Here is a 23,627-nt window from a genome sequence, read left to right on the forward strand (position 1 = left end):
CCTGGGGGAGGGGCAGGCAAGGACCAGGCCCCCTCCAGGCTGGTGTTAGGGGGGGCCAGCTGGGCCGAGCGAGGGAGGCGGGGAAGCCAAGGCAGACCCTCCTAGGGCAGCAGGTGAAGGCCAGGTTGGACCCACAGGGAGAGGTGGGTCCAGGGGCGGCGGGAGGAATCGAGGGTCTGACGGAGGGGTGGGAGCCAGCAAGTGCTAGGAGCCTGAAGGCCAGCGGCTTCCAGAAGGGAAGAGGCCTGAGGCAGGTGTGGCCCAAGGCGAGAGGACAGTGGCTGCACATCTGCCAGGACCAAGGTTGTAAGTCACCTGCTGGACTGTCCACGGGCCCTTCTCGGGCTCTGGGTCTGGTCACCCGGAGAACTCCGACCCCTCCTGGCCCAAGTCTTCCCCAGGGAGAGGCTGCTCTCAGATCTGGGTGGAGAACCAGAGGGCCCCAGAGGTGTGTACGCCAGCCAGCCAGAGGAGCCAGTGCCCCGTCCAGGAGAGCAGCCTGCAGTTCGTGTATCACTTTGGCAAAAATATGTTACCGTGGGCTGTTGGGAGGGAAGGGCCGGGCCAGGCCAGAGGCCATCCTCAGACACCTGCACCTGGAACAGAGATGCTCTCTGGGCGCTGGCTACAGTCAGGAAAGGAGAAGAGAAGTCTACTTCCAAGGGAACAAAGATGCCCAGGATACAAGTTAAGTATAAAATAACATCCATTAAATTGAAGCCGTCAGCCTGAGGCCTGGGGAGTTACTGTGAGTCTTCACCCTATTTCTGAGAATGTTAGTGTATTCCAATGCAAGTTTGTATTACACTGACAAGCAGAAAAACAACAAGGTTTCATTTCTCAAACATATAAAGAGTGCTTAGGGGAGGGCGACATCCCTCCCGCCTGGACCGTGGAGGGGCAGGCCCCTCCGACCCACCCAGGCCCAGCCAGCACGGGAGGCGCTGACGTCCTCGCCCCACCCCAGGTTCTATGACAAGCGTGCAGACAGTGGTTGGACGGTGATTCAGAGGTGAGACGGGCGGGGAGAGGCTGCTGGAATTTGAGAGGTGCCGGCAGGAGTACAAAGAGGGCTTTGGAGACTGGGGAGGTAGGAAGGCCGTGCAGCCAGGGCCCCGGGGCCTTGTTGAGAACACAGGGCAGGCCTGAGCCTGGGTGACCACTGGCCGGGGCTGGAACACATCTTGGGCCTGACCTCCCAGCCCGGCCTGCACAGCGAGCTGACGGTGGATCTGCGGGACATGGGCAACCACTCGCTGCGGGCCCGCTACGACAGCTTCCGCGTGGACCAGGAAGACCGGTTTTATTGGCTCTACCTCTCGGCCTGTACTCAGGGCCGCAGGTGAGTGCCTGGGAGGGCTGGGGGCTTTCGTACCACCCCCCTGCCCACAAGCATCGTGGTGTGCTGACATGCTTCCCGGGCTAGGGGCTGGGGAGAAGGTTGGGACCCCAGAGTCCCCAACTTCTCAGCCTACTTCTGCCAGCCTCAGCTCTCCGGGAAAGGATGTTCCTCCCGGACCACCTGCCGGGGGGCCCAGATGGCCAGGATCCAGGATGGGGGTGCAGCTGAAGGGCTGCAGTGCCACGGCCCACACCGTACAGGGTACACGTTCCAGGGCTCCGGCGGTGTCCACAACCAGGAGGGCTGTGGCTTCAGCATGCTGCACCACACGCCCCATGGCTGAACGCCCTGCGCCGATGGCCCACATCTCTGCCAGCTGCAGCCGCGAGCCCTCACGCGCCAGCTGGTGGTACAGCGATGGTGACCAGGCCAACCTCAACACACCGAGGCCGGAGCGCACCGGGGCCAACTCAGGCATGCGCCGGACGACTGTGGACCGGCCCTGCACTCTAGCGGGCTGCGCACTCGCACTGCCACCCCCAGGGCCTAGGCCTGCCCTGCAAGGATGGCGCAGCCTGGCTATCGGCTGAGTCTTCTTGCAGGGAGGGGCCAGGAAGGGGCCAAGCTCAGCTCCCACGCATCAGGGCCACGTGGACCCTGCGCTCCAGCGGCACCTGCAGGTACCGGATGGGCCTAGGGAGGTCCACGAGGCCATGCAGCCCAAGAGTGAGGCAGAGGCAAGGTTGCCAGGGCTGGGAGGGCCACTGACCCTCCCACACTGACCTGCAGAACCACTGGAACCCACCAGATGTTCCCTCTGCTGTGAGCTCAGGCAGGGCAGGCAGTAGGGCACAGAGCCCGGCACTCACAGGCCCTCAAACACCCAGTCCCTCCAGATTCCAGAGTAGGGGTAGGACAGTGGGGTGAGGCGGCCAGGAGATGGGGCAGGAGGGCCTGGGCCTGGGGAAGAGGGGAGTCTCAGGTCAGGTCTCCCAGGTAGCTAGGAAGGAGGCTGGGAACAGGGGACTCTGCCAGCAGACCACGTGGGGAAGACCCCAGGTGGGTCCAGGTGGAAGGGAAGCTGCAGGAGGGGGCTCCAGGGTGCCAAGGAGGCTGCAGGAGGGGGCTCCAGGGTGCCAAGCACCTACCACGTTGTCCCCGTTGTCCGTGGGACCCCCCCACCCCACACAGAAGGCAGTGTCATTGCTCACGTCAGGGAAGAGGACCCCGAGCTGGAGGTGGGTGAGGGCTTCGCCGAGGTCACAGAGCCGGCAGGGGCGGAGCTGGTTCATACGAGGTCTGGGGCGCCATGCTGGGGCCCCAGGGTGAGGTTCCGAGGCGTCTCCCTGAAGTTGGTGTGGAATCGGGGCAGCGGGAACAGAACAGCCCCAGCCACAGGTGAGCTTACGAGTTTGTCCGCGGTCTCAGGTGTGACTCTGGGTCCAGGTGGGCAGGGGCTTGGGAACCCCTGCAAGGACCACCCGTGCCACGCAGGCATCAGCGGGGTCCCCTGGGGGGCCCTGCACAAGGCTCTTCTGAACAGAACCCCTGAGTCATTCTGCAACACTGACCCCAGCTCCTCACCTGGGGTCGGGCCCTTCAAGGCCAGGCTTGCCCTCCCCACCCTGCGCCCACCCTAGGCCTCCTGGGCATCTATGGGGGGTTTCTCTGGGCCAGGCTCTGTTCTGGGGGAACTGGTGCCCAGATCACCAAGGCTCCCACCCTTCCAGAGCGTGGGTGAGAAGAAAGACACACAGGAAACAGGAAAATAAGGGAATGAGCTAATTTCAGAGAGAAGTGCAAGGAAAAACACAGGAGGCAGGCAGGAGAGGTGGGCCTGGGATCCAGCCCGCGTGTGAGGAACCCTGCTTGGAGCAGGGAAAGAGCAGGAGCAAAGGCCCTGCACGAGGGAGTCGCCTGGCCCAAGGCTGGCAGGCTCTCAGCTTTGGCTTCGCCCTGGGGCTCTTCCTGGCCCAAAAATGTCCCCCAACTTTCGGACAGATCTGGACAAAGGTCCTCTTTCCCTCCTTCCCTGTGCGCAGTGGGCAAAGGACAATCCAGGGCCAAACCTCAGCAAAGCGTGGGGCCGGGTCTGACCTTGGCTTCACCGCGGAGTTGGGAGGCACCCCGGAGGTCCCATGGGGACGTCACTCGTCACGGCCACCGGCCCGGAGCGCTCAGCCCGGACTGGCCGGTGCCTCCGGGACGGACCGCCAGGGACCTGCCGTTGTGGCGCAGGGCAGTCATTCCGGACGGCCCAGTCTCCGCCGCGCGCTCCAGCCATCAGCCGCAGCCCCGCGGACCGGGACCCGGACAGGCCGGGACCTCGCAGTCCCCGAGGCGAGACCTGGAGCAGAAGCAGATAGATGGCGTGACCAATCAGAGCCAGGCTTTCGCGGGCGCCGCCCCCGGCAATTGGGCGGTGGGGCGCGGGGCGGGGCTTCCGGTCGGGGCACAGGGGCTTCCGGTCGGGGCACAGGGGCTTCCGCCGCCGCGGCGCCTCGGATGGCCGCGCTCCGGCTAACGCTCGCGGCCGCCCGCGCCCGGCTGCCCCTCGCCCGCCGCTCGCCGCCAGCGCCCTGCTCCGCGTCGGCCGGCGCCATGGAGCCTGAGCCCCGCTGGCTGGCGGGGCTGCGCTTCGACAACCGCGCCCTGCGCGCGCTGCCGGTGGAGACGCCGCCGTCTGGCCCCGAGGGCGCCCCGTCCGCGCCGCGGCCCGTGCCCGGCGCCTGCTTCAGCCGCGTGCGGCCCGCGCCCCTGCGGCAGCCGCGCGTCGTGGCGCTGTCGGAGCCCGCGCTGGCGCTGCTGGGCCTGGGCGCGCCGCCCGCCGACGCCGCCGCCCGCGAGGCTCGTGAGGCCGAGGCCGCGCTCTTTTTCAGCGGCAACGCGCTGCTGCCGGGCGCCGAGCCCGCCGCGCACTGCTATTGCGGCCACCAGTTCGGTCAGTTCGCCGGGCAGCTGGGCGACGGCGCCGCCATGTACCTGGGCGAGGTGTGCACGGCGGCCGGCGAGCGCTGGGAGCTGCAGCTCAAGGGCGCCGGCCCCACGCCCTTCTCCAGGTGTGTTTGCGCCCGTACTCGCGGAGCTGTCCTCCCCGGTGGGGCGGTTGGGGGGGAGATTAACTACGGAAAAGTGTGACGTGGGGACGTAGAACGTGGTGGGTAGCAGAGCCCGAGTCACAGGCCCTGAGGCCAGGACAGGAGGCGAGGGAGCAGGTTCTGTGGCTCGTGGCCGCCTCGCAGCGCCCGTCTGCTTGGAAGAGGGGGTGAGGGGAGGGTCCTGCCGCCCCTCAGGTCAGGCTGAGCGTCTGATCACACAGCTCTGGCAGCTGCCCATGCTCTGTTCTCATAAACTATCCAGAGAGTTCGGAGTCAGTTCTACGTGCAGCACGTTCATGTTTACCGCGTGCCCAGCCCTGCTGCTTGCTCGGCGCACTCGGCTTCCGGCTTCCTCTGAATGCTGAGCGGGCAGTCAGCTTCGCTCCCACACCCTTTAGCACTGCAGATGCCTACTGTGCAGCCGGTGCCCTGGACCGGGACAGATCCTCGGCCCAGTGGACCTTCTCCCAGGCCCGGGCTTCCAAGCACTTGGGGACCAGCCATGTTCTGACCCCGCAGTGAGGTGGGCAGTGTCAGATGCCCATCCAGGGGCTCATGGGCCAGGGCCGGGGTCCAGATGCCCACAGCCTGAGCCAGCAGGGCACCCTTCCCGCAGCTGTCATGCCTCTCCTGTACACACAGTGTTGATAGTCTCTGCTCCTTTTCACTAAAAAAGGTCATATATTTAGCCCATATTTGTTAAATGCTTATTGAATGGCTGAAAGAATGACACCTAACTTGGCGTTTTATGTTCCAAGAAATCCCGAGGGTGTGTCTCTGGTCTGGCCCCTCCCATGAGCTCTCCCCTCCCCTCCCTTCAGAGACCGAACCGGGCCCCCACCTCTAGCAGCGCCACCTCAGATCCTCAGGATAGCTGGTGCTTCCACATCCCCCAGTCTTCAAACCTTGGTGTCTCTGAAGTGTCCTGAGTGAAGCCTGGCACCCACCCCACCCTCCTGGAACAGCCCGCTCAGAGCTGTCTGCGCTCGTGGCGGGCAGAAGCATTTCTGCTCCTCGGGGTCACGGTAAATGTTTATCGCCCTGGGGCCTTCACATTGTACGAGCATCTTTCAGCTTTATGTGTTCATTTTAATCATTTGTTTTTGCCATTTATAAAAGACATTTTTGTGAGAGTATAATCTGCTGTTGCAAGTTGCTTTTAATATTTGAAAACTTGAGCTGTAAGTCAGTGTTTCCAGACCTGAGGTCCTTTAAAAGAAAGAGGCTGTTTGACCCTTACCAGATGTGCACCCACCCACCACCCCCAGCATTTCCTGGGGTCCCCAGCCTCAACAAGGCTTGAGGCTAACATCTGAAGTGGTGTGAGTGGCTTGAGGCCAGCAGCTGCTCGAGTCCCCCCGGCGTGGGTTTTGGGGGGTGCGCAGGTGGCTTCTTGCTTCTGCCTCCCATGGGAGTTGGGATTTCAGGACGGCCTCTCCTGCCAGGTGCAGAAGAGCTTGCCCTCAGCTGGGTCCACCCCAGCACTTTGGCTGGGAACAGACGTGGGCGCCCAGGAGAAGGGACCGTTGTCACGTGTCCATGGGGCTCTCTGGGGGCAGGGCCACCCTGAGGCCCTGCACCCTTGCTGTGTAATCATTATTCAGTTCTGCTTTCTGCTCTGGGCACTTTGCCCCAGGCAAGGAGATAGGCAGCTTGTTTTCTGGATCATTTTTACCAGATCCACAATTAGCTTGGACTGTACTGGCTTCCTGCTAAACAGGCTGGGGGCGGGTGTGGAGTGACATTTGAGGACGGATTACAGACTAGAAGGGGGTGAGTGGAGTGCAGCTGTGGACCGAGGGTCTCGTCAGCCACGGGCAGGCACAGTCACCCTGCAGACAGCCCCGGGGTGACTGGCAGGCCGGGTTTCTAGAGGTGTCACTCACACCCAGGCTCCCAGGTGAGGGCAAGGCAGGAGGCCTGCAGAGATCTCCACTGAGCCCCGGCCTAGGCCGCAGCACCCCAGACTCACGCTGGGCCCGGCTCTGGCCTCTTCCCGGCAGAGGACGTGGGCAGGCGTGCACCCTGGGCACCTTCACTCAGCCTCAGTGTCCTTCTGCAGGTGAGACGGAAGTGAGCCCAGTGTCTTCCCACCAGTTTTTATTCTTTCCTAGAGAATTTTCCAAACTGTTTCAGGTGCCTTCCTGCCTGGGAGAGTGCTGGCACACTGCCATGCCCTGGGCCAGGCCAGGAAGCCAGGCCCGACCCTGAAGAGCAGAGATCCAAGCTCACTTTGTTGTTGTGTCTGTTTGCTGGGTGGAGGCTCTTGGAGGTCGAAGTGTCCAGCGCCCTTCATCTTACAAGGAGGGGCTGAGGACGCGGCTCAGGCAGGCCAGCTGTTCTCGTGTGCTGCTACCACTTTCCTTCTTTAATTTTAAAAAGTAATAAGTTTCCAGTCCAGCATGTAAGAAACTTTGGAAATCATCACTCCACTCTAACAAGTAAAAAGCTGAACAAACTGAAAAATCAACAAGTCTTCTTAGATCTGCAAGAAAAGTGAGGTCAGAGGGCAAATTGCTGCCCCACCCCCCAAATTGGAGAGACTGACGGGCAAATGCAAAGAATTACGAGTTACCAGAGCGGAAGTCTGCACAGATCCTTGCCCTGTAATTGGTGAATTGCTGGAGGCTCAGTGTGTACCAGTCAGTTGAAAATTTCGGGGCCCAGTCCTAAGCAAGCCCCACACTCTGGTGAGTTTCACCTCCTGGAGCTCTCCTGTCTTCTCACAGTGAATATTGGTGGAAAATCCCTTTGTGCTTCTGGCAGGAGGGGGGAAAAGGAGGTCTGTGGAGTACACCAGAGCACTCTGTTCTGAACAAGGCTGCCCTTGGGGGAAGCTAATTAACCAGAGCCTGACCTGCTGGGGTGTTATCAGAGCCCCTCGGACCTGGGGAAGGGAAATGCCCAGCTCCAGCGCCCTCTGGCGGAGAGGAGACTGAAGAGCACATATGGAAGCTCTCAGTCCAGAGGCACAGGGTCCCTGAGAGTCTGAGGCCTCCACCTGACACCTGTAACCCACCTCTACATCACCGAAGGCCTGCTTACAGTAGTTCCTTTTACCCCATACATCATGCCTGGCTATCAAGAAAAAAATACAAAACATACTAAAAGGCAGAAAACACAGCTGGAAGAGACAGGGCCAGCATCAGAACTAGCCTCAGACATGGCAGAGATGTTGGAATTATCAGACCAACACAATTCCAATTGTGTTGGAATTTAACACAATTATGATTAATATACTCAGGGCTCTAATGGATAAAGCAGGCAGCATTCAAGAATAGATGGGCAGGGGGCTTCCCTGGTGGTGCAGTGGTTAAGAATCTGCCTGCCAATGCAGGGGACACGGGTTCATGCCCTGGTCGGGGAAGATCCCACACGCCGCAGAGCGGCTGGGCCCGTGAGCCGTGGCCACTGAGCCTGCGCGTCCGGAGCCTGTGCTCCGCAAAGGGAGAGGCCACAACAGTGAGAGGCCCGTGTACCGGGAAAAAAAAAAAAAAAGAATAGATGGGCAGGACTTCCCTGGTGGTGCAGTGGTTAAGAATCCGCCTGCCAACGCAGGGGACATGGGTTCGAGCCCTGGTCCGGGAAGATCCCACATGCCGCAGAGCATCTAAGCCAGTGCGCCACAACTACTGAACCTGTGCTCTAGAGCCCACGAGCCACAACTACTGAGCCTGCATGCCAGAACTACTGAGCCCATGCGCCTAAAGCCCGTGCTCTGCAACAAGAGAAGCCACTGCAATGAGAAGCCCGCACACAGCAACGAAGACCCAATGCAGCCAAAAATAAATAAATTTATTTATTTTAAAAATAAAAATAAATAAAATGAGACTAGAGGAATTCCCTGGTGGTCCACTGGTTAAGGCTCAGGCCTTCACTGACAAGGGTCTGGATTTGGTCCCTGGTCGGGGTACTAAGGTCCCTCAAGCCGCTCAGCATGGCCAAAAATAAATAAATAAAACCTTTAAAAAAAAAAAGAATAGATGGGCAGGCAGAGCAACTAAGCCCATGCACCACAGCTACTGAGCCCATGCTCTAGAGCCCACAAGCCACAACTACTGAGCCCACGTGCTGCAACTAATGAAGCCCTCACGCCTAGAGCCTGTGCTCAACAACAAGAGAAGCCACCGCAATGAGAAGCCCAGGCGCCTCAACAAAGCCCACGCAAAGCAGCGAAGACCCAACAGAGCCAAAAATTAAATAAATAAATAAATGAAAACAGAAAAAGAATAGATGGGCAGTGTAAGCAGAGAGATGGAAATTCTGAAAAAGATGAAAAGGAAATGCTAGAGATTTCTAGCAAAAACACTGTAACCAAAATGAAGAATGCCTCTGATGGACATGTTGCTAGACTGGACACAGATGAGGAAAGAATCTCTGAGCTTGAAAATATCTCATGAGAAACCTCCAAAGATAAAAAGCAAAAAAAGTTAAAAAAAATAAAGACTGTAAAAAATCGAAACACTCACCAAGAATTGTCGGACAAATGCAAAAGAAGTAACACATGTGTAATAGGAATACCAGGAGAGAAAGAGAGAAGGAAACAGAAGAAATATTTGAAGAAATGACTGAGAATTTCCCCAAATTAATGTTAGACCCCAAACAGATCCAAGAAGCTCAGAGCACACGGAGCGGGATGAATGCCTCCCCCACCCCCACCAAAAGACAAAAACAAAAAAACTATACCTAGGCTCATAATTTTCAAACTACAGAGAGGCAGAAATAAAGAAAAAAAGTGAAAGAAGCTAGAGGAAGGAAACACTTCACCTACAGAGGAGCAAAGATAAGAATTACATCTGACTTCTCAGAAGCCAGGGAAGCAAGAGGAAAGTGGACTGAAGTATCTAAAGTGATGAGGAAAAGAAAACACCCACCTGGAATCCCGTACCCTGTGAGATTATCCTGCAAAAGTGAAGGAGAAATAAAGACTTCCTCAGACAAACAGAAATTGAGGGGAATTGTTAGCAGCTGAGCTGTCTTGCCAGAAATGTTAAAGGATGTTCTTTATAGGGAATGAAAATGATGTAGGTCAGAAACTTGAATCCTCATAAACAAAGAGCATAAGAGAAAGAAGTGAAAGTACAATAAAAACCTTTACTTTCTCTCATCTTAATTGATATAACAGGTAATAGCTTGTTTAAAATAATAGTAACGATGCATTTATGTATAAATGAGATTAATGACACCAAATAAGGGATGGGAGGGAGGGACTAGGATTATTTTGTTATTATAAGGCACTCATACTACCCATGGAGCAGGATGGCGTTACCTGAAAGTAGACTTGGATTAGTTGTAAATGGTATATTACAAACTCTAGGGCAAGCTTTTTAAAAAATTATTATTATTTAATTATTTAATTTTTGGATGCATTGGGTCTTCGTTGCTGCGTGCGGGCTTTCTCTAGTTGTGGCGAGCAGGGTCTACTCTTCGTTGTGGTGCACGGGCTTCTCATTGCAGTGGTTTCTCTTGTTGCGGAGCATGGGCTCTAGGCACGCGGGCTTCAGTAGATGTGGCTCACAGGCTCAACAGTTGTGGCTCGCAGGCTCTAGAGCACAGGCTCAGTAGTTGTGGCACACGGACTTAGTTCCTCTGCAGCATGTGGAATCTTCCCAGACCAGGGCTCAAACCCATGTCCCCTGCATTGGCAGGTGGATTCTTTACCACTGTGCCACCAGGGAAGTCCTAGGGCAACCATTTTTTAAAGAGTAAAACAAAACAAAAAAGTATAACTGATACGCTAGGCGAGAACTGATGAAAAAAGAAAAAGTGGAATCACAAAATGCTCAGTTAAAACCACAAAAGGCAGAAAAAGAGTGAAAGAGAAAACAAAGAGCAAGGCCAATAAATTAAAAAACAGGACCAAACTCTATATTGTCCATAAGAAATCCACTTTAAATATGAAGACACATGTAGATTAAAAGTAAGTGGATGGGGAGTTCCCTGGTGGCCTAGTGGTTAGGATTCGGCACTCTCACTGTGGAGGCCCAGGTTCAGTCCCTGGTTGGGGAACCATCCCGCGTGCTGCCAAACTACAAAAAAAAAAAAGGAGCTGGATGGAGGGAAGCACGCCAGCGAACACTAGTTAGCAGGAGCAGCCACATGAACTCAGAAGGAGCGGGCTTCAGAGTAAGGAAGGTCGTGAGGGATGAAGAGGCGTGTGACAAACTGATGAAGGCGTCAGGGAGGCAGAACAGAGTACCATGAGGCAGAAACGGACAGAACTGCAAAGGGGCACAGATGAATCCACTGTCATTGTTGGAGACTCAACACCCCGCTATCAGAAATGGACAGAGCAGGGCCTTGCCTGGTGGCGCAGTGGTTGAGAGTCCGCCTGCCGATGCAGGGGACACGGGTTCGTGCCCCGGTCTGGGAAGATCCCACATGCCGCGGAGCGGCTGGGCCCGTGAGCCATGGCCTCTGAGCCTGCGCGTCCGGAGCCTGTGCTCCGCGGTGGGAGGGGCCACGACAGTGAGAGGCCCGCCTACCGCAAAAAAAAAAAGAAATGGACAGAGCCAGCAGGCAGAAAATTGGTAAGGCCATCTTTGAACTCAGTTAACACCATCAATCAACTGGATATAAAGAACATCTATAGCCTATTTCATCTAACAACAATGGGATACATATTCTTCTCAGGCCCACATGGAACATTTATCCAGAGAGTCCACATTCTAGGCCATAAAACACACCTTAACAAATTTTTTAGAATAGAAATCATACAGCATCTGTTCTCAGGCCACAATGGAATCAAACTAGAAATCAATAACATAACTGAAAATCCCAAAATACTTGGAGATTATGCAACATACTTCTAAATAACACATGGGCAAAGACAAAATCTCGGGAAATTTTTAAGTATTTTGAACTAAATGAAAATGAAAACACCAAATGTATGGGGTACGGTGAAAGCAGTGCTTTGAGGGAAGTTTATAGCAGTGAGTGCATATGTTAGTAAAGAAGAGAGATCTAAAACCAATCATTTAAGCTTCCACATTAGGGAACTACAGAAAGAAGAGCAAATCAAATCCAGAGTAAGCAAAAGAAAAGAAATAATAAGAATTAGAGCAGGAGTCAGTGAAAGTGAAATAGGAAATCAGTGAAACCAAAAGCTTGTTCTTTGAAAAGATCAATAAAATCAGTAAACCTCTAGCCAGGCTAACTAAGAAAGAAAGTGAGGACACAAGTACTAATACCAGAAACTAAAGAGGGGACATCATGCAGATCATAGGGACATTAAAAGGCTAATAAAATTACTCTGAACAATTGTGCTCACAAATTTGATAACCTAGGTGAAATGGACCAATTCCTTGAAAGACACAATTTGCCAAAACTCACAAGAAAAAAATAAGGCAATCTGAATAGGCCTATATATATTAAAGAAATTGAGTCAACAATTAATAATCTTCCAAAACAGAAAGCACCAGGCCCAGATGGACTCACCAGTGAATTCTACCAAACATTTAAGGATGAAATTATTCCACTCTTTTTCGCAGAATGGAAGCAGAGGAAATACTTCCTAACTCATTCTATGAGGCCAGCATTACCCTAATACCAGATCCAGACAAAGACAATACAAGAAAACTACACACCAAAACCCCTCATGAACGTAGATAAAGAAATCTTCAACAAAATATTAGCAAATCAAATCCAACAATGTTTGAAAAGAATTATACATCACCACCAAATGGGATTTATTCCAGGTATGCAAGTCTGGTTCAGTATTCAAAAATTAATTAATGTGGTCCATCAGATCAACAGGCTAAAGAAGACTCGCATCATCACATCAGTTGAAGCAGAAAAGGCATTTGACAAAACCCAAGACCTATTCATGGTAAAAACTCAGTAAATTAGCAACAGAGAGGAACTTCCTCAACTTGACAGAGGATCTACAGAAAACCTGTAGCTACATCTACTTAATCATGAGAACCTCAAAGCTTTCCCACTAAGATTAGAAACAAGACAAAGATGTTCCCTCTTCCCACTGCTTTTCAACATCCCTGGAGGTCCCACAGCTAATGTAACAAGCCAAGCCCAGGCGCACAGATTGGGGTGGGGGAGATAAAAGTTGTTCTTGTTTGCAGCTGAACATCTATGTAGAAAATCTCAAAGAACTGACCAAAAAACGAGCTCGCAAGCAGTTATAGCAAGGTTGCAGGATACAGTTACTACACAGGTCAATCACTTTCGCATATCCCAGCAGTGAACAAGTGGAATTTGAAATTAAAAACAATACTGTTTACATTAGCAACCCTAAAAATGAGATTCACACCTAAGTGTGAGTTCACACTTAGGTGTGAATCTAACAAAATATAAGACGTCTACTAGGAAGACTACAAAACTGATAAAAGATCTCAAAGAAGAACTAAATCAATGTAAAGATATTCCACGTTCATGGATAGGAAGACTCAGTATTGTCAAGATACTGGTTCTTCCCAACTCAATCTATAGATTCAACGCAATCCCAATCAAAGTCGCGGCAAGTTATTTTGTAGATATTGACAAACTGATTCTAAAATTTATATCAAGAGGCAAAAGACCCAACATAGCCCTCGGAATACTGGGGGAGAAGAACAGAGTCAGAGGACTGACACTACCGCACTTCAAGACTCACCATAAAGCTTCGGCAATCAGGAGAGTGTGGTTTTGCAACTACCGAAGCCCGTGCACCTAGAGCCCGTGCTCTGCAACGAGAAGCCACCACAACGAGAAGCCCACGCACGACATCCAAGAGGAGCCCCTGCTCGCTGCAACTAGAGAGAAAGCCCACGCGAAACAACGAAGACCCAGTGCAGCCAAAAGTAAATACATAAAATAAATAATTTTTTTTTAAAAAGAGAGTGGTTTTGGCCAAAGCATAGATAGGTCAATGGGACAGAACAGAAAGCCCAGAAATAGACCTACATAGATGTGGATCTTTGACAAAGGAGCAAAGGCAATCCAATGGAGCAATGATAGTATTTTCAGCAGATTGTACCGGAACAACTGGATATCAACATACAAAAAAAAAAAAAATCTAGACACAGACCTGACACCCTTCATGAAAATTAACTCAAAATGGATCACAGACCTAAACAAAATGCAAAAATGTAAAACTCCTAGAAGATAAAATAGAAAATCTGGATGACCTTGGGTATAGAAATGACTTTTTAGGTACCATACCAAAGACAGGATCCATGAAGAAATAATTGATAGGCTGGACTTTATTAAAGTTAAAACTTCGGTGAGGGACAATGTCAGGAGAAATGAGAAGACAAGCCACAGACTGGGGGAAAATCTCTGCAAAAGACACATCTGATAAAGGACTGTTACCCAAAATATACAAAGAACTCTTAAAACTCAACAATAAGAAAACAAACTGATTTTAAAATGGAGCAAAGACCTTGCTAGACACCTTCCCAAAGAAGATACAGAGATGACATATAAGCACTTTAAAAGATGTTTCACATCATGTGTCATCAGGAAAATGCAAATTAACAAGGAGACGCCATCACACACCTAGGAGGGTGGCCAAATTCCCGAGCACGGACAACACAACATGCTGGCGAGGATGTAGAGCAACAGGAGCTCCCGTTCACGGCTGCTGGGCCTGCAGGACGGTGCAGCCGCTTGGGAAGACGGTGTGGTGGTTTCTTACCAAACTAAATACACTCTCACCACATGATCCAAGGATCACGCTCCTCAGCGTTTACCCAAAGCAGCTGAAGACACGTCCACACGAAAATCCTGTATATGGATGTTCACAGCAACTTTATTCCTAATCGCCAAAACTTGGAAGCTGCCAAGATGTCCTTCAAGGTGAATAAACAAACCGTGGCCCATCCAGACAATGGGATATTAGTCAGCAAAAGAATAGAAAGAAAAAAAAAAAAGAAAAGAAATGAGGCATCAAGCCATGAAGAGACGTGGAAGAAACTTAGATGCACATAGGAAGTGAATCTGAAAGGTCACACAGGGATTCCAACTCTGTGACATTCTGGAAAAGGCAAAACTATGGAGACAATAGAAGACCAGGGGTTGGGAGGGGAGAGATGACCAGGTAGAGCACAGAGGGTTTTTCGGGCCGTGAAAGTGTTCTGTATGACACTGTAATGGTGGATCTCTGTCAGACCCACAGAGTGGACGACACTGCAAGTGAACCCTGGTGTAAGCAGTGGACGCTGGGTGACGATGATGTGTCGGCATAGCTTCATCAGGTGTGACAGATGTCTCCCCTTGGTGGGGATGTTGATACTGGGGGAGGCTGTGTGTGTGGTGGCGGGGTATATGAGAAGTCTCTTTGGCTTCTGACCAGTTTTGCTGTGAACCTAAAACTGCCTAGGAAAAGAAAGTCTATTTAAAATAACAGTAATAATGAAGGTTTAGCATAAGAAAACACCCACGTGATTCAGAGCTGCCTGAGGGAGACTGGGGTCCTCCCCGCCACTGCAGATGATGCTCTGTGTCTGCGCTGTTGTAAAAGGATGTCCACAACGTAAATTCATAAACACAGAATTGTGGATTTGCGAGCGTGTGTGTGACCCTGGGAGTAGCCTTCCCTGACCTCTGTGTGGACTTGGCCTCCTGCTGCGGGCCAGGCACCCTGTGCTGCGGTTCCAGGCCTGGAGGAGGTTAGGGGCTTAGCTCCTGGGATCGTCCAAAGCAGACTCTTTACAGTGATGTCAGAGCTGCTCGTGGGTTGTTTTTATTTTACTTTATTTATTTTTTTTTTTTTGCGGTACGCGGGCCTCTCACTGCTGTGGCCTCTCCTGCTGCGGAGCACAGGCTCTGGACGCGCAGGCTCAGTGGCCATGGCTCCCGGGCCCAGCTGCTCTGCACGTGGGATCTTCCCGGACCGGGGCACGAGCCCGTGTCCCCTGCATCGGCAGGTGGACTCTCAACCACTGCGCCACCAGGGAAGCCCATGGGTTGTTTTTAAGAAGCCATTAGGAGGCGTTCTTCCAGCCCCTTCCCTCTGTGACCACGTCTTGGTGTTGCGTGGAGCCCAGCAGTGACCTCTGTGCTTGACCTCAGACAGGCCGACGGCCGCAAGGTGCTGCGCTCGAGCATCCGCGAGTTCCTGTGCAGCGAGGCCATGTTCCACCTGGGCATCCCCACCACGCGGGCCGGCGCCTGCGTCACGTCTCAGTCCACCGTCGAGCGGGACGTGTTCTACGACGGCAACCCCAGGCCCGAGCAGTGCGCGGTCGTGCTGCGCGTGGCCCCCACGTTCCTCAGGTAACGCCCGTCCTCGTGCTCCTGTGTCGCCCCGGTGGCCGGAGTGCACCTGCCCGGCCAGGGTGCAGGGCCTGGGGCGACCAGAGGAGATCGCCCAGTGCAGGCTCTGGGGCGGTGTGTCCAGAGCTGTGGACCTGGAGTTTATGACCAGGAGCTACATAAGATGCACCCAGAAAACGGCCTCGCTGTGCTGCTGGACGAGCGGCCGTGACGCCTGGTGTGCCCGCTTCCTCTGGCCCCTTTCACTGACTGGAGGCCTCCTGGCTGCTGTCTCCAGCGGGGCCTGTCAGTCCTCGACGTCACCACGCTGTCTGGCGTCGGGTGCTCAGTACTGACCACCTGAACCCAGAGTCGCCAGGAGGTGGCTGTGGCCGTCTGGCGGGGTCAGGTGACCCAGGCCGACCCTGTGCGTCAGCTGTCACCAGCTTTCCGTTTGTCCTCCGGGGGTGGAGGTGTCGGGGCAGGCGTTGGCCTCGTCCTGGGAGACCCGGGGCCTCCGGGCACAGCTGCACTAGTGGCCTTTGGACCAGGTCGTCTTTGCTGTGAGCTGATCTGTGTCTCGTAGGGTGCTCAGGCAGCGTTCCTGGCTTCCACCCACGAGCTGCTGGTAGTAACCCCCATCGTGACAAGCAAAAATGCCTCCGGACGTTAGCCCGCCCCCTGGGGGCTATAACTGCCCCACCGCTGAGCCTGCGGGTCATCCCACTACAGGACGCCGGTGACGGGCGCATCCCTCGGTGTGGGAGGCCGGACACAGAACCCCTCTCGTCCCTGCAGGGCGGCCGTGGCATTCCCGGCGCCGTGCACCCCGGGAAGTGCCCTGTGTCTGCCTGAGTCACTGAACGGCCAGCTACATTTGGTGGTTTGTCCCCCCTGCCCCGCCACGAGGGCTAGCAGCACCCTCCCTCCTTCCTTACTCGTGAGGGGGAGGCATCACACTTAACCTGTTGTCAACGCGGGTCTTCCCTCCAGGTTCGGATCCTTTGAGATCTTCAAGTCCTCGGACGAGCACACGGGGCGCGCAGGCCCCAGCGTGGGGAGGAATGACATCCGAGTGCAGATGCTTGACTATGTCATCAGCACTTTCTACCCCGAGATCCAGGCCACCCACGCCAGCGACAGCGTGCAGAGACACGCCGCCTTCTTCCGGGAGGTCGGTGGGAGCTGCCCGCCCCGGGGGCAGACGCTGGGTGCCCGGCCCCAGGGGCAACTTCTCAGATACGGCTGAGGGTCGGGGTCCTGGGACAGACCCCAGGTCACTGTTGGAGCAGCATCGAGGGGCCACGTGGGGAGCTTGGGAGGGAATCAGGGCTGGTGGGTGCTGGGCCTCCCGCGTGGGGCCTGTGTTCACGGTGGCCCCAGACACACACCCTTGGCCTCTCCGTTTCCCCCAGAACTCTTAGGCGTCGTCTCACACGACAGTCACAGTCGTGGGAGGTGGTGCAGCCTCAGCCAGTGAAACAGGCAGCAGGGCGAGGGGTCGGCCTGAGGGCCGGAGGCCACTGTCCTGCACCTGTCACTCCTCGGACCCCACTGCAGCCGCACTGTTGCCTCTCGTCTGTCACGTGGGTGATGGGGGGCGGCAGCGGGGCTGTTTGAGCCCCTCTCCCTGCAGCCCAGGGCGAGGCGGGGCCCTGGGCACAGCATCTGGACCTGGGCAGTTCTCACCTGAGAATGTGTAACTTCCTCCCTTGTTTCCACGTGGTCATCCTACGGGGCCTGAGTCATGGGAATGTCCAGGTTCCCTGACTTTTCTGGTTTGGATTAAAGCCAAAAAACAGTGAGTACATAAGAGAGAGAGAGGGTGTATGTGAGGAACAGAGCCACTCATGTCAGCTCATCCCAAATACTTTTCCTTTCTTAACCGTCCTTGGTTGTTCTGCCCACAGCTGAGCGTCAGCTCACAGGACAGGACACGGTCGCTGGCTCGGGGGGCGGGGGGCAGAGGGGAGCACCCAGCGGCTGTCCTGTGCCACTGTTGCAGGTGACGCGGCGCACGGCCCAGCTGGTGGCTGAGTGGCAGTGCGTGGGCTTCTGCCACGGCGTGCTCAACACGGACAACATGAGTATCGTGGGGCTCACCATCGACTACGGGCCCTTCGGCTTCCTGGACAGGTGGGCATCCCGCCGCCTGCCAGGGGGCCCTGGCGGGGAGGCACGTGACAGCGCGGGCATCTCAAGGCGACGGGAAGGACCTGCAGGGCTGTTAACGTTTTGTTCGGTGTTTAATTCTCAGCAAGGCCTGGTCAGCCAGCCATCCCCAGAGCAGGAGTCCCTGGAGGGTTCTGAGCACAGGAGCACTTTAAACAGCACCCTCTCGGCTCCCGGGTGGAGAGTGGGCTGAAGGGGCGGCCGCGGGGGCCGCGCTGGAGTGCGGCTCCCCTGCTCTAGAGGCTGCGGGGCCCCGTGGGGCAGGCAGTGGAGCGGCAGCCACCCAGGGCCTGCACTGTCCTCGGCAGGTCCTCTCAGGCAGCTCCCGGCTCTCCCCACGTGGCAGGTACGACCCCGACCACGTGTGCAACGCCTCCGACACCGCCGGGCGCTACTCGTACAGCAGGCAGCCCGAGGTGTGCAAGTGGAACCTGCAGAAGCTGGCGGAGGCCCTGGACCCCGCGCTGCCCCTCGAGCTGGCCGAGGCCATCCTGGCAGAGGAGTTCGATGCCGAGTTCCACAGGCACTACTTGCAGAAAATGCGCTGGAAGCTGGGCCTTGTGCGGGCTGAGCGGGAGGAGGACAGCGCCCTGGTGGCCAGGCTCCTGGAGACCATGCACCTGACGGGTGAGTGTGGGTAGGGCGCGTGCACCACGTTGTGGTGAAACAACATGAAACCGACCTTTAACGTCTCGGTGGCTTTAAGCACATTCACCTTGTCTTGCAACCATCACTGCGTCTACAGAACTTTCTCGTCTTCCCAGACGGACATCTGCACCTGTGAAGCGCCAGCTCCCCGGCCCCTCCCCCCACCCCTGGTAACCTCACGCCTGCTTTCTAAGAACTCGCCTCCTCCAGGGACCTCAGGCAAGGGGATCATGAGGCTCTTCTCCCCGTGTGTCCAGCTCACCCCACGCAGCACGACGTCCTCCACGGTGGTCATCCCTTCTGTACGGACAGTCTGTGCGGGTGGCCTGCCTTTTGCTCGTCCCTGGTCTGTGGGACACTTGGGCTGTTCCACCCTGTGGCCGCCATGCATAATACCGCTGCTGTGAACACAGACGTGCCGTGTCTTTGCGTTCCTGTTTCCCATCCTCTCCAGGGTGCCGCTCCGGCTAGGACGCCTGGTTCTGCGCGGCAGAAGTGGCCGAGCCAGCGTCACTTACTGTTCCTGCTCTTGGGGGAAAAAGCTCTGTTGCACACGAGTGTGATGCGAGCCGTTGGCCTGTGTACACGTGGCTTTTCTCAAGTAGAGGATGTTTCCTTCTGCCCCTCACTGGGTGTTTCCACACTGGGCCTCAGTTGAGGTGATCACCAGGTTTTACTTCCTCATTCACGTCCTGTCTTACTTCAAACTGCCTCTCACGGTCTGGAAGCTGGGGGTCGAGGATCAGGGTGCCGCCTTCTGGCTGTCCTCACACGGCAGGGTAGGGAGCAGGGGCATGACCCTCGTGACCTACCTCCCAGAGGCCCCCGCTCCAAACACCATCACCCTGCAGAGCTGGGTTTCCATATATGAATTGGGCAGGGGACACACACACACCTTGCGTTCTGGGGATAAGCCCTGCTTGCTCCTTCTGGTGTTCTGCTGTTTCTTTTACATCTGTATTTACAAGGGATACTGGTCTGTGGTTTTCTTTTCTTGTGCTATCTTTGTTTGGCTTTGGTATCGAGGCAGTGCTGACCTCATGAATGAGTTAGGAAGCGTTCCCTCCTATTTGTCAGAAGAATCTGAGAAGGACTGGTGTTAATTCTTCCTTAAATGTTTGGTAGAATTCACCAGTGAAGCTGTCTGGTCCTAACATTCCCTGTGTTAGGAAGTTTCCAGTCTCCTTACTTGCTATGGGACTATTTAGATTTTCTGTTTCTTCTTGAGTCAGGTTTGGTAATTTATGTGTTTCTGGGAGTTTGTGTCATCTATGTTATCTAAATTATTATAGTGTTTTCTTAGTCTTTTATTTCTGTACAGTCTGCAGTGACGTCCCCACTTTTATTTCCTTTATTACCTGTGTCTTTCTTTCTTAGCGTAGCTAAAACTTTGTCAGTCTTACTGATCTTTTCAAAGAACCAACTTTGGTTTCAGTGATTTTCTCTTGTTTTTCTCTATTTCATTTATCTCTGTTCTAATCTCATTTCCTTCCTTTATGCTACTAACTTTGGTCTTATTTAGTTCTTTTTCTACTTCTTTAGATGTAAGATTAGATTATTGATTTGAAATCTTTTTACTGAGAAGTAACTGGCGTATGGCATTATATAAGTCTCAGTTGTGCTACATGATTTGATGTATGTGTATAACGTGAAATGATCACCACACAGTTACAAGTTTATTTTTTTCTGGTGATGAGAGAAAAGCTGCTCTTTTAGCGCATTTACAGCCATAAACCTCCCTCTGAGCACTGCTGCTTTTGGTTCATACCTCTGAGTATTTTCTAATTTCCCTCGTGATTTCTTTGTAGACCCAGTAGTTGATTCATTTTCACATTACTTGTGAATTTTCCAGTCGTCCTTCCATTTGTGACTTCATGCCATCGTGGTTGCAGAAGACACGGGTCTTTTCAGTGTATTAAGACTGGTTTTATGGCCCAACACGTGGTCTGCTGTGGAGAACGTGCATCTGAGAGCTTGGGTGGAGTGTCGTGTCTGTTGTTCACGTTGTTTCCTCGTTGACCTTCTGTCCACGTGTCGGGTGGTGACGTCCCAACTCTTACAGAACTGCTCGAGTCCACCCTTCAGGTTTGTTTGTTTTTAAATTGGAGTGTAGTTGATTTGAAACGTTTTGTTCCCCTTCAGTTTTGCGAGTCTTTGCTTTGTGTATTGGGGGCTCGTTTGGTGCATGTTTGTAATTGTTACATCTTCTTGCTGAACTGACTCATCAATACATAATGCTCCTCTTCGTCAAGTTCTTACATAAAGTCTATTTTTCTGATGTCAGCGTAGCCACCCCAGCTCTCTTTAGGTTACTATCAGTATGCAAATCATGGGATATTTTTTCCATCCTTTCGCTTTTGACTTATGAGTCTACAGCGAGTTATCTTACTGTAGTTGGATCATGGTTTTGTTTTTTTTTTTTTTTTTTTAATCCGTTCTGCCAGTCTCTGCTCTTTGAATGGAGACTTTAATCCATTTACTTTTTTTTTTTTTTTTTTGGTTTGCAGCATCTTTGTTCCCCAACCAGGGATTGCACCCGTGCCCTCAGCAGTGAAGGCACAGAGTCCTAACCACTGGATCAGGGAATTCCCTAATTCATTTACTTTTAAAGTAATTACTGATAAGGGAGGACTTATGCTGTTTCGCTCTTTGTTTTCTGTCTTACACCATTTTTGTCCTTTATTTTCTCTGTTACTGCTCTCGTGCTTAGGTGATCTTTTGCAGTATACCGTTCTGGTTTCCTTCTCATTTTCCCTTGTGTCTGTTTGTTTTTTGGATGTTTCCTTGGGGGTTTTGGTGACAGTGTTTTAGCAAGTTGCTGAGGCCCTCACAGCGTCTGTCTGTGTCACGTCCTGTGCCGTCTCGACCCTGCAGCTCCTGAAGCAGGCGGTGCTAACTGCCGCGACAGTGACGAGGGCCAAGGCCCGGCCTCGGTGCCTTCACTGTATTTACCCATCTTACAGATGAAGAAACCAGGCTTGGAGGCCTTGAGAGACTGAGTGACTCGTCAGGTTCAGAGTGGGGGCTGAGCTGGGAGGACTGAGGGGAGGGCTCAGGAGTCCCCAGCCTGACGCTGAGCAGGGCACCACACACGTGTTGGATGAACACGTATGGTCCTCTGGTGATGGGACGGTGCCCTGAGCAGCTGCGTGTTCCAGGTGCTGACTTCACAAACTCCTTCTACCTGCTGAGCTCCTTCCCAGCCGGGCCGGAGTCTCCGGACCTGGACGAGTTCCTGGCCGCGCTGACTGCACAGTGTGCCTCTCTGGAGGAGCTGAGGCTCGCTTTCCGACCCCAGATGGATCCCCGGTGGGTACTGGGGTCTTGCTTCCCTAGCATTTGTTTCTGGAAAGGGAGGAACATTTAGAACGAAGCCTTTGGGAGGACGCTGGAGACGGAGTGCCCAGGCGGCCGCTCCACTCCCAGGAGTGGGATGGTCAGACCCTGGCTTTGTGGCACTGAGGCCCTCTGGTCAGAGGAAAGGATGGAGATGCTGACACAGGAATGGGGAGGCCAGGCAGCACAGGCTGGGGCACGGTGGTCTCTGCTCTGGGGAGGCTCCCCAGGAAGAGCCTGGGTGTGGGCCTGCAGACTCCAGCCAGACCAGGCTTTCTGCGCCATCGTGTCCCGTCCTGAGGGTGCAGCTCCAAACCCATCACCAGCGTGTCCCGTCCCATGGCAAACAGGCATCTAGTGCAGCAGTGCGGGGAGGGGCTGAAGCTGGCAGGACCTGCTGAGCATGGAGCCAGGGGAACTGGGGGAGGGGGTGTCAGGGGCTGCCCTGCCCCCAGAGGTGGAGAAGCGTCCAGCCCTGTGATCACCGTGGGAGGAGCTGGCAGCAGTGAACCTCTCCCAGAGGGACTGGGTCCTGGGTTGGATGTCAGTGGGTGGGTGGCTGCCGGCAGGGAGCCGGGGCCGGCCCGGGTCAGCCTGCGGCGTCCGTGTGCCCCGTCACATGCGGGGGCTGCGGTAGAGCAAGGGCGGACGGCTGGTAGCGGTCCCACGCCCGCTGCATCCGTCGGACCCAGGCTCACCCCTGGTGGGGCTGGGGCCAGGGCAGCGGCGGGGACGACGTGGCCTGGGGCCCCTCACGCGCCCGCTCCACGCAGGCAGCTGTCCATGATGCTCATGCTGGCGCAGTCGAACCCGCAGCTTCTGGCGCTCATCGGCACGCGGGCGAGCCTGGCGCGGGAGCTGGAGCGCGTGGAGCGGCAGTCGCGGCTGGAGCAGCTGAGCCCGGCCGAGCTGCACAGCAAGAACAGGAGCCACTGGGCCGAGTGGCTCCTGGAGTACAGGTGGGCCCCGCCCCCCACACCCCGCCCCCCCGTGGGGACCCCAGGGCCCAGGGCGGGGCTGCTCTGCTGACGCTCGGCTCGGGTGTGACTCCAGAGCCCGGCTGGAGAAGGATCAGGAGGCCGCCGGCGACACCGTGGCCTGGCAGGCCGAGCGCGCGCGCGTCATGCACGCCAACAACCCCAAGTACGTCCTGAGGAACTACATCGCACAGGGCGCCATCCAGGCCGCCGAGAGCGGAGACTTCTCAGAGGCAAGCGGCCCGCCCGGCCCTCCCCTCCTGGTCCCCTCCCGCTGCCGGGGAGGCGGGGCCCCAACAAACACTGCACCCCCTGCTCTCCTCCAGGTGCGGCGGGTGCTGAAGCTGCTGGAGACCCCTTACCGTGGGGAGGGGGAGGCCGCCGAGGCCTGCGAGGTCGCCGAGCCCGAGGAGGCCAGTGGGGAGGCCGGCGGGGCAGCCAGCCGGCGGCACTCGTACAGCTGCAAGCCCCCGCTCTGGGCCGCGGAGCTGTGTGTGACGTGATCGTCGTAACCGCCTTGGAGGCCTCCACACAGGAGCCCCGAGGCCCGAGCCCTCGAGTCCACGAGGCGAGGCGGCGCCCGCCCCACCCGTCTCTCCATGACGGCAGAGATGCCCAGTCAGGACCTGACCCGTCTCTGTCCGATGCCGACTCTGGCAGCACCGCCCAGCCCCCAGGCTCTGCTCCCGGCGACAGGCTGCTTTGCGCCAGGACTGCTCAGCTCAGCAGAGGGGACCGGCGGACGCACAGCCCCCGCCCACCTCGCCAGCCTGGCGGGGGACGCAGCCCCTAAATAAACTGGCAGCTCCCTCGGTCGCCTCCGCCTCCGTGTGTTCGTTCTGCCCCCGCCCCGGCCCAGGACCC

General features: G+C 55.2%; 1 protein-coding gene and 1 long non-coding RNA gene across 4 annotated transcripts; one reads left to right on the top strand and one right to left on the bottom strand.

Annotated features, from left to right (window-relative positions):
• Positions 1–129: 129 nt before the first annotated feature.
• Positions 130–3,676, bottom strand: LOC113621194 (uncharacterized). Its single transcript, XR_003433104.1, has 2 exons — positions 2,554–3,676; positions 130–2,302 (listed from the first exon to the last, which is right to left on the bottom strand). It is a non-coding gene; the product is annotated as an uncharacterized LOC113621194 (long non-coding RNA).
• A 56-nt stretch (positions 3,677–3,732) lies between these two features.
• On the top strand, positions 3,733–23,578 carry SELENOO (selenoprotein O). 3 transcript variants are annotated; one of them, XM_027108082.1, is made up of 9 exons: positions 3,733–4,401; positions 15,448–15,651; positions 16,624–16,804; positions 17,636–17,766; positions 18,149–18,429; positions 21,609–21,759; positions 22,560–22,745; positions 22,840–22,996; positions 23,090–23,266. In XM_027108082.1, exons 1-9 carry the CDS (start codon positions 3,848–3,850, stop codon positions 23,264–23,266), a joined length of 2,022 nt encoding a protein of 673 aa, XP_026963883.1. In that variant the 5' UTR covers positions 3,733–3,847. The 3 variants fall into 3 exon arrangements, with proteins under 3 accessions (XP_026963883.1, XP_026963885.1, XP_026963882.1); XM_027108084.1 differs by lacking the exon at positions 22,840–22,996 and adding an exon at positions 14,544–14,630 and having other exon boundaries at positions 23,090–23,227; XM_027108081.1 differs by having other exon boundaries at positions 3,828–4,401; positions 23,090–23,578.
• The last annotated feature ends 49 nt before the right edge of the window (positions 23,579–23,627 follow it).

Source organism: Aethalodelphis obliquidens, unplaced genomic scaffold (assembly GCF_003676395.1).
Source record: "Aethalodelphis obliquidens isolate GAN/ISIS:26980383/991018 unplaced genomic scaffold, ASM367639v1 scaffold8, whole genome shotgun sequence".
NCBI lineage: Eukaryota > Metazoa > Chordata > Mammalia > Artiodactyla > Delphinidae > Aethalodelphis > Aethalodelphis obliquidens.

Coding starts and splice junctions, on each gene's coding strand:
- SELENOO (XM_027108082.1), top strand. CDS start 3,848: ATGGCCGCGCTCCGGCTAACGCTCGCGGCCGCCCGCGCCCGGCTGCCC. Junction 16,805..17,635: donor ACGCCGCCTTCTTCCGGGAG/GTCGGTGGGAGC, acceptor CCACTGTTGCAG/GTGACGCGGCGCACGGCCCA. Junction 22,746..22,839: donor GAGTGGCTCCTGGAGTACAG/GTGGGCCCCGCC, acceptor GTGTGACTCCAG/AGCCCGGCTGGAGAAGGATC.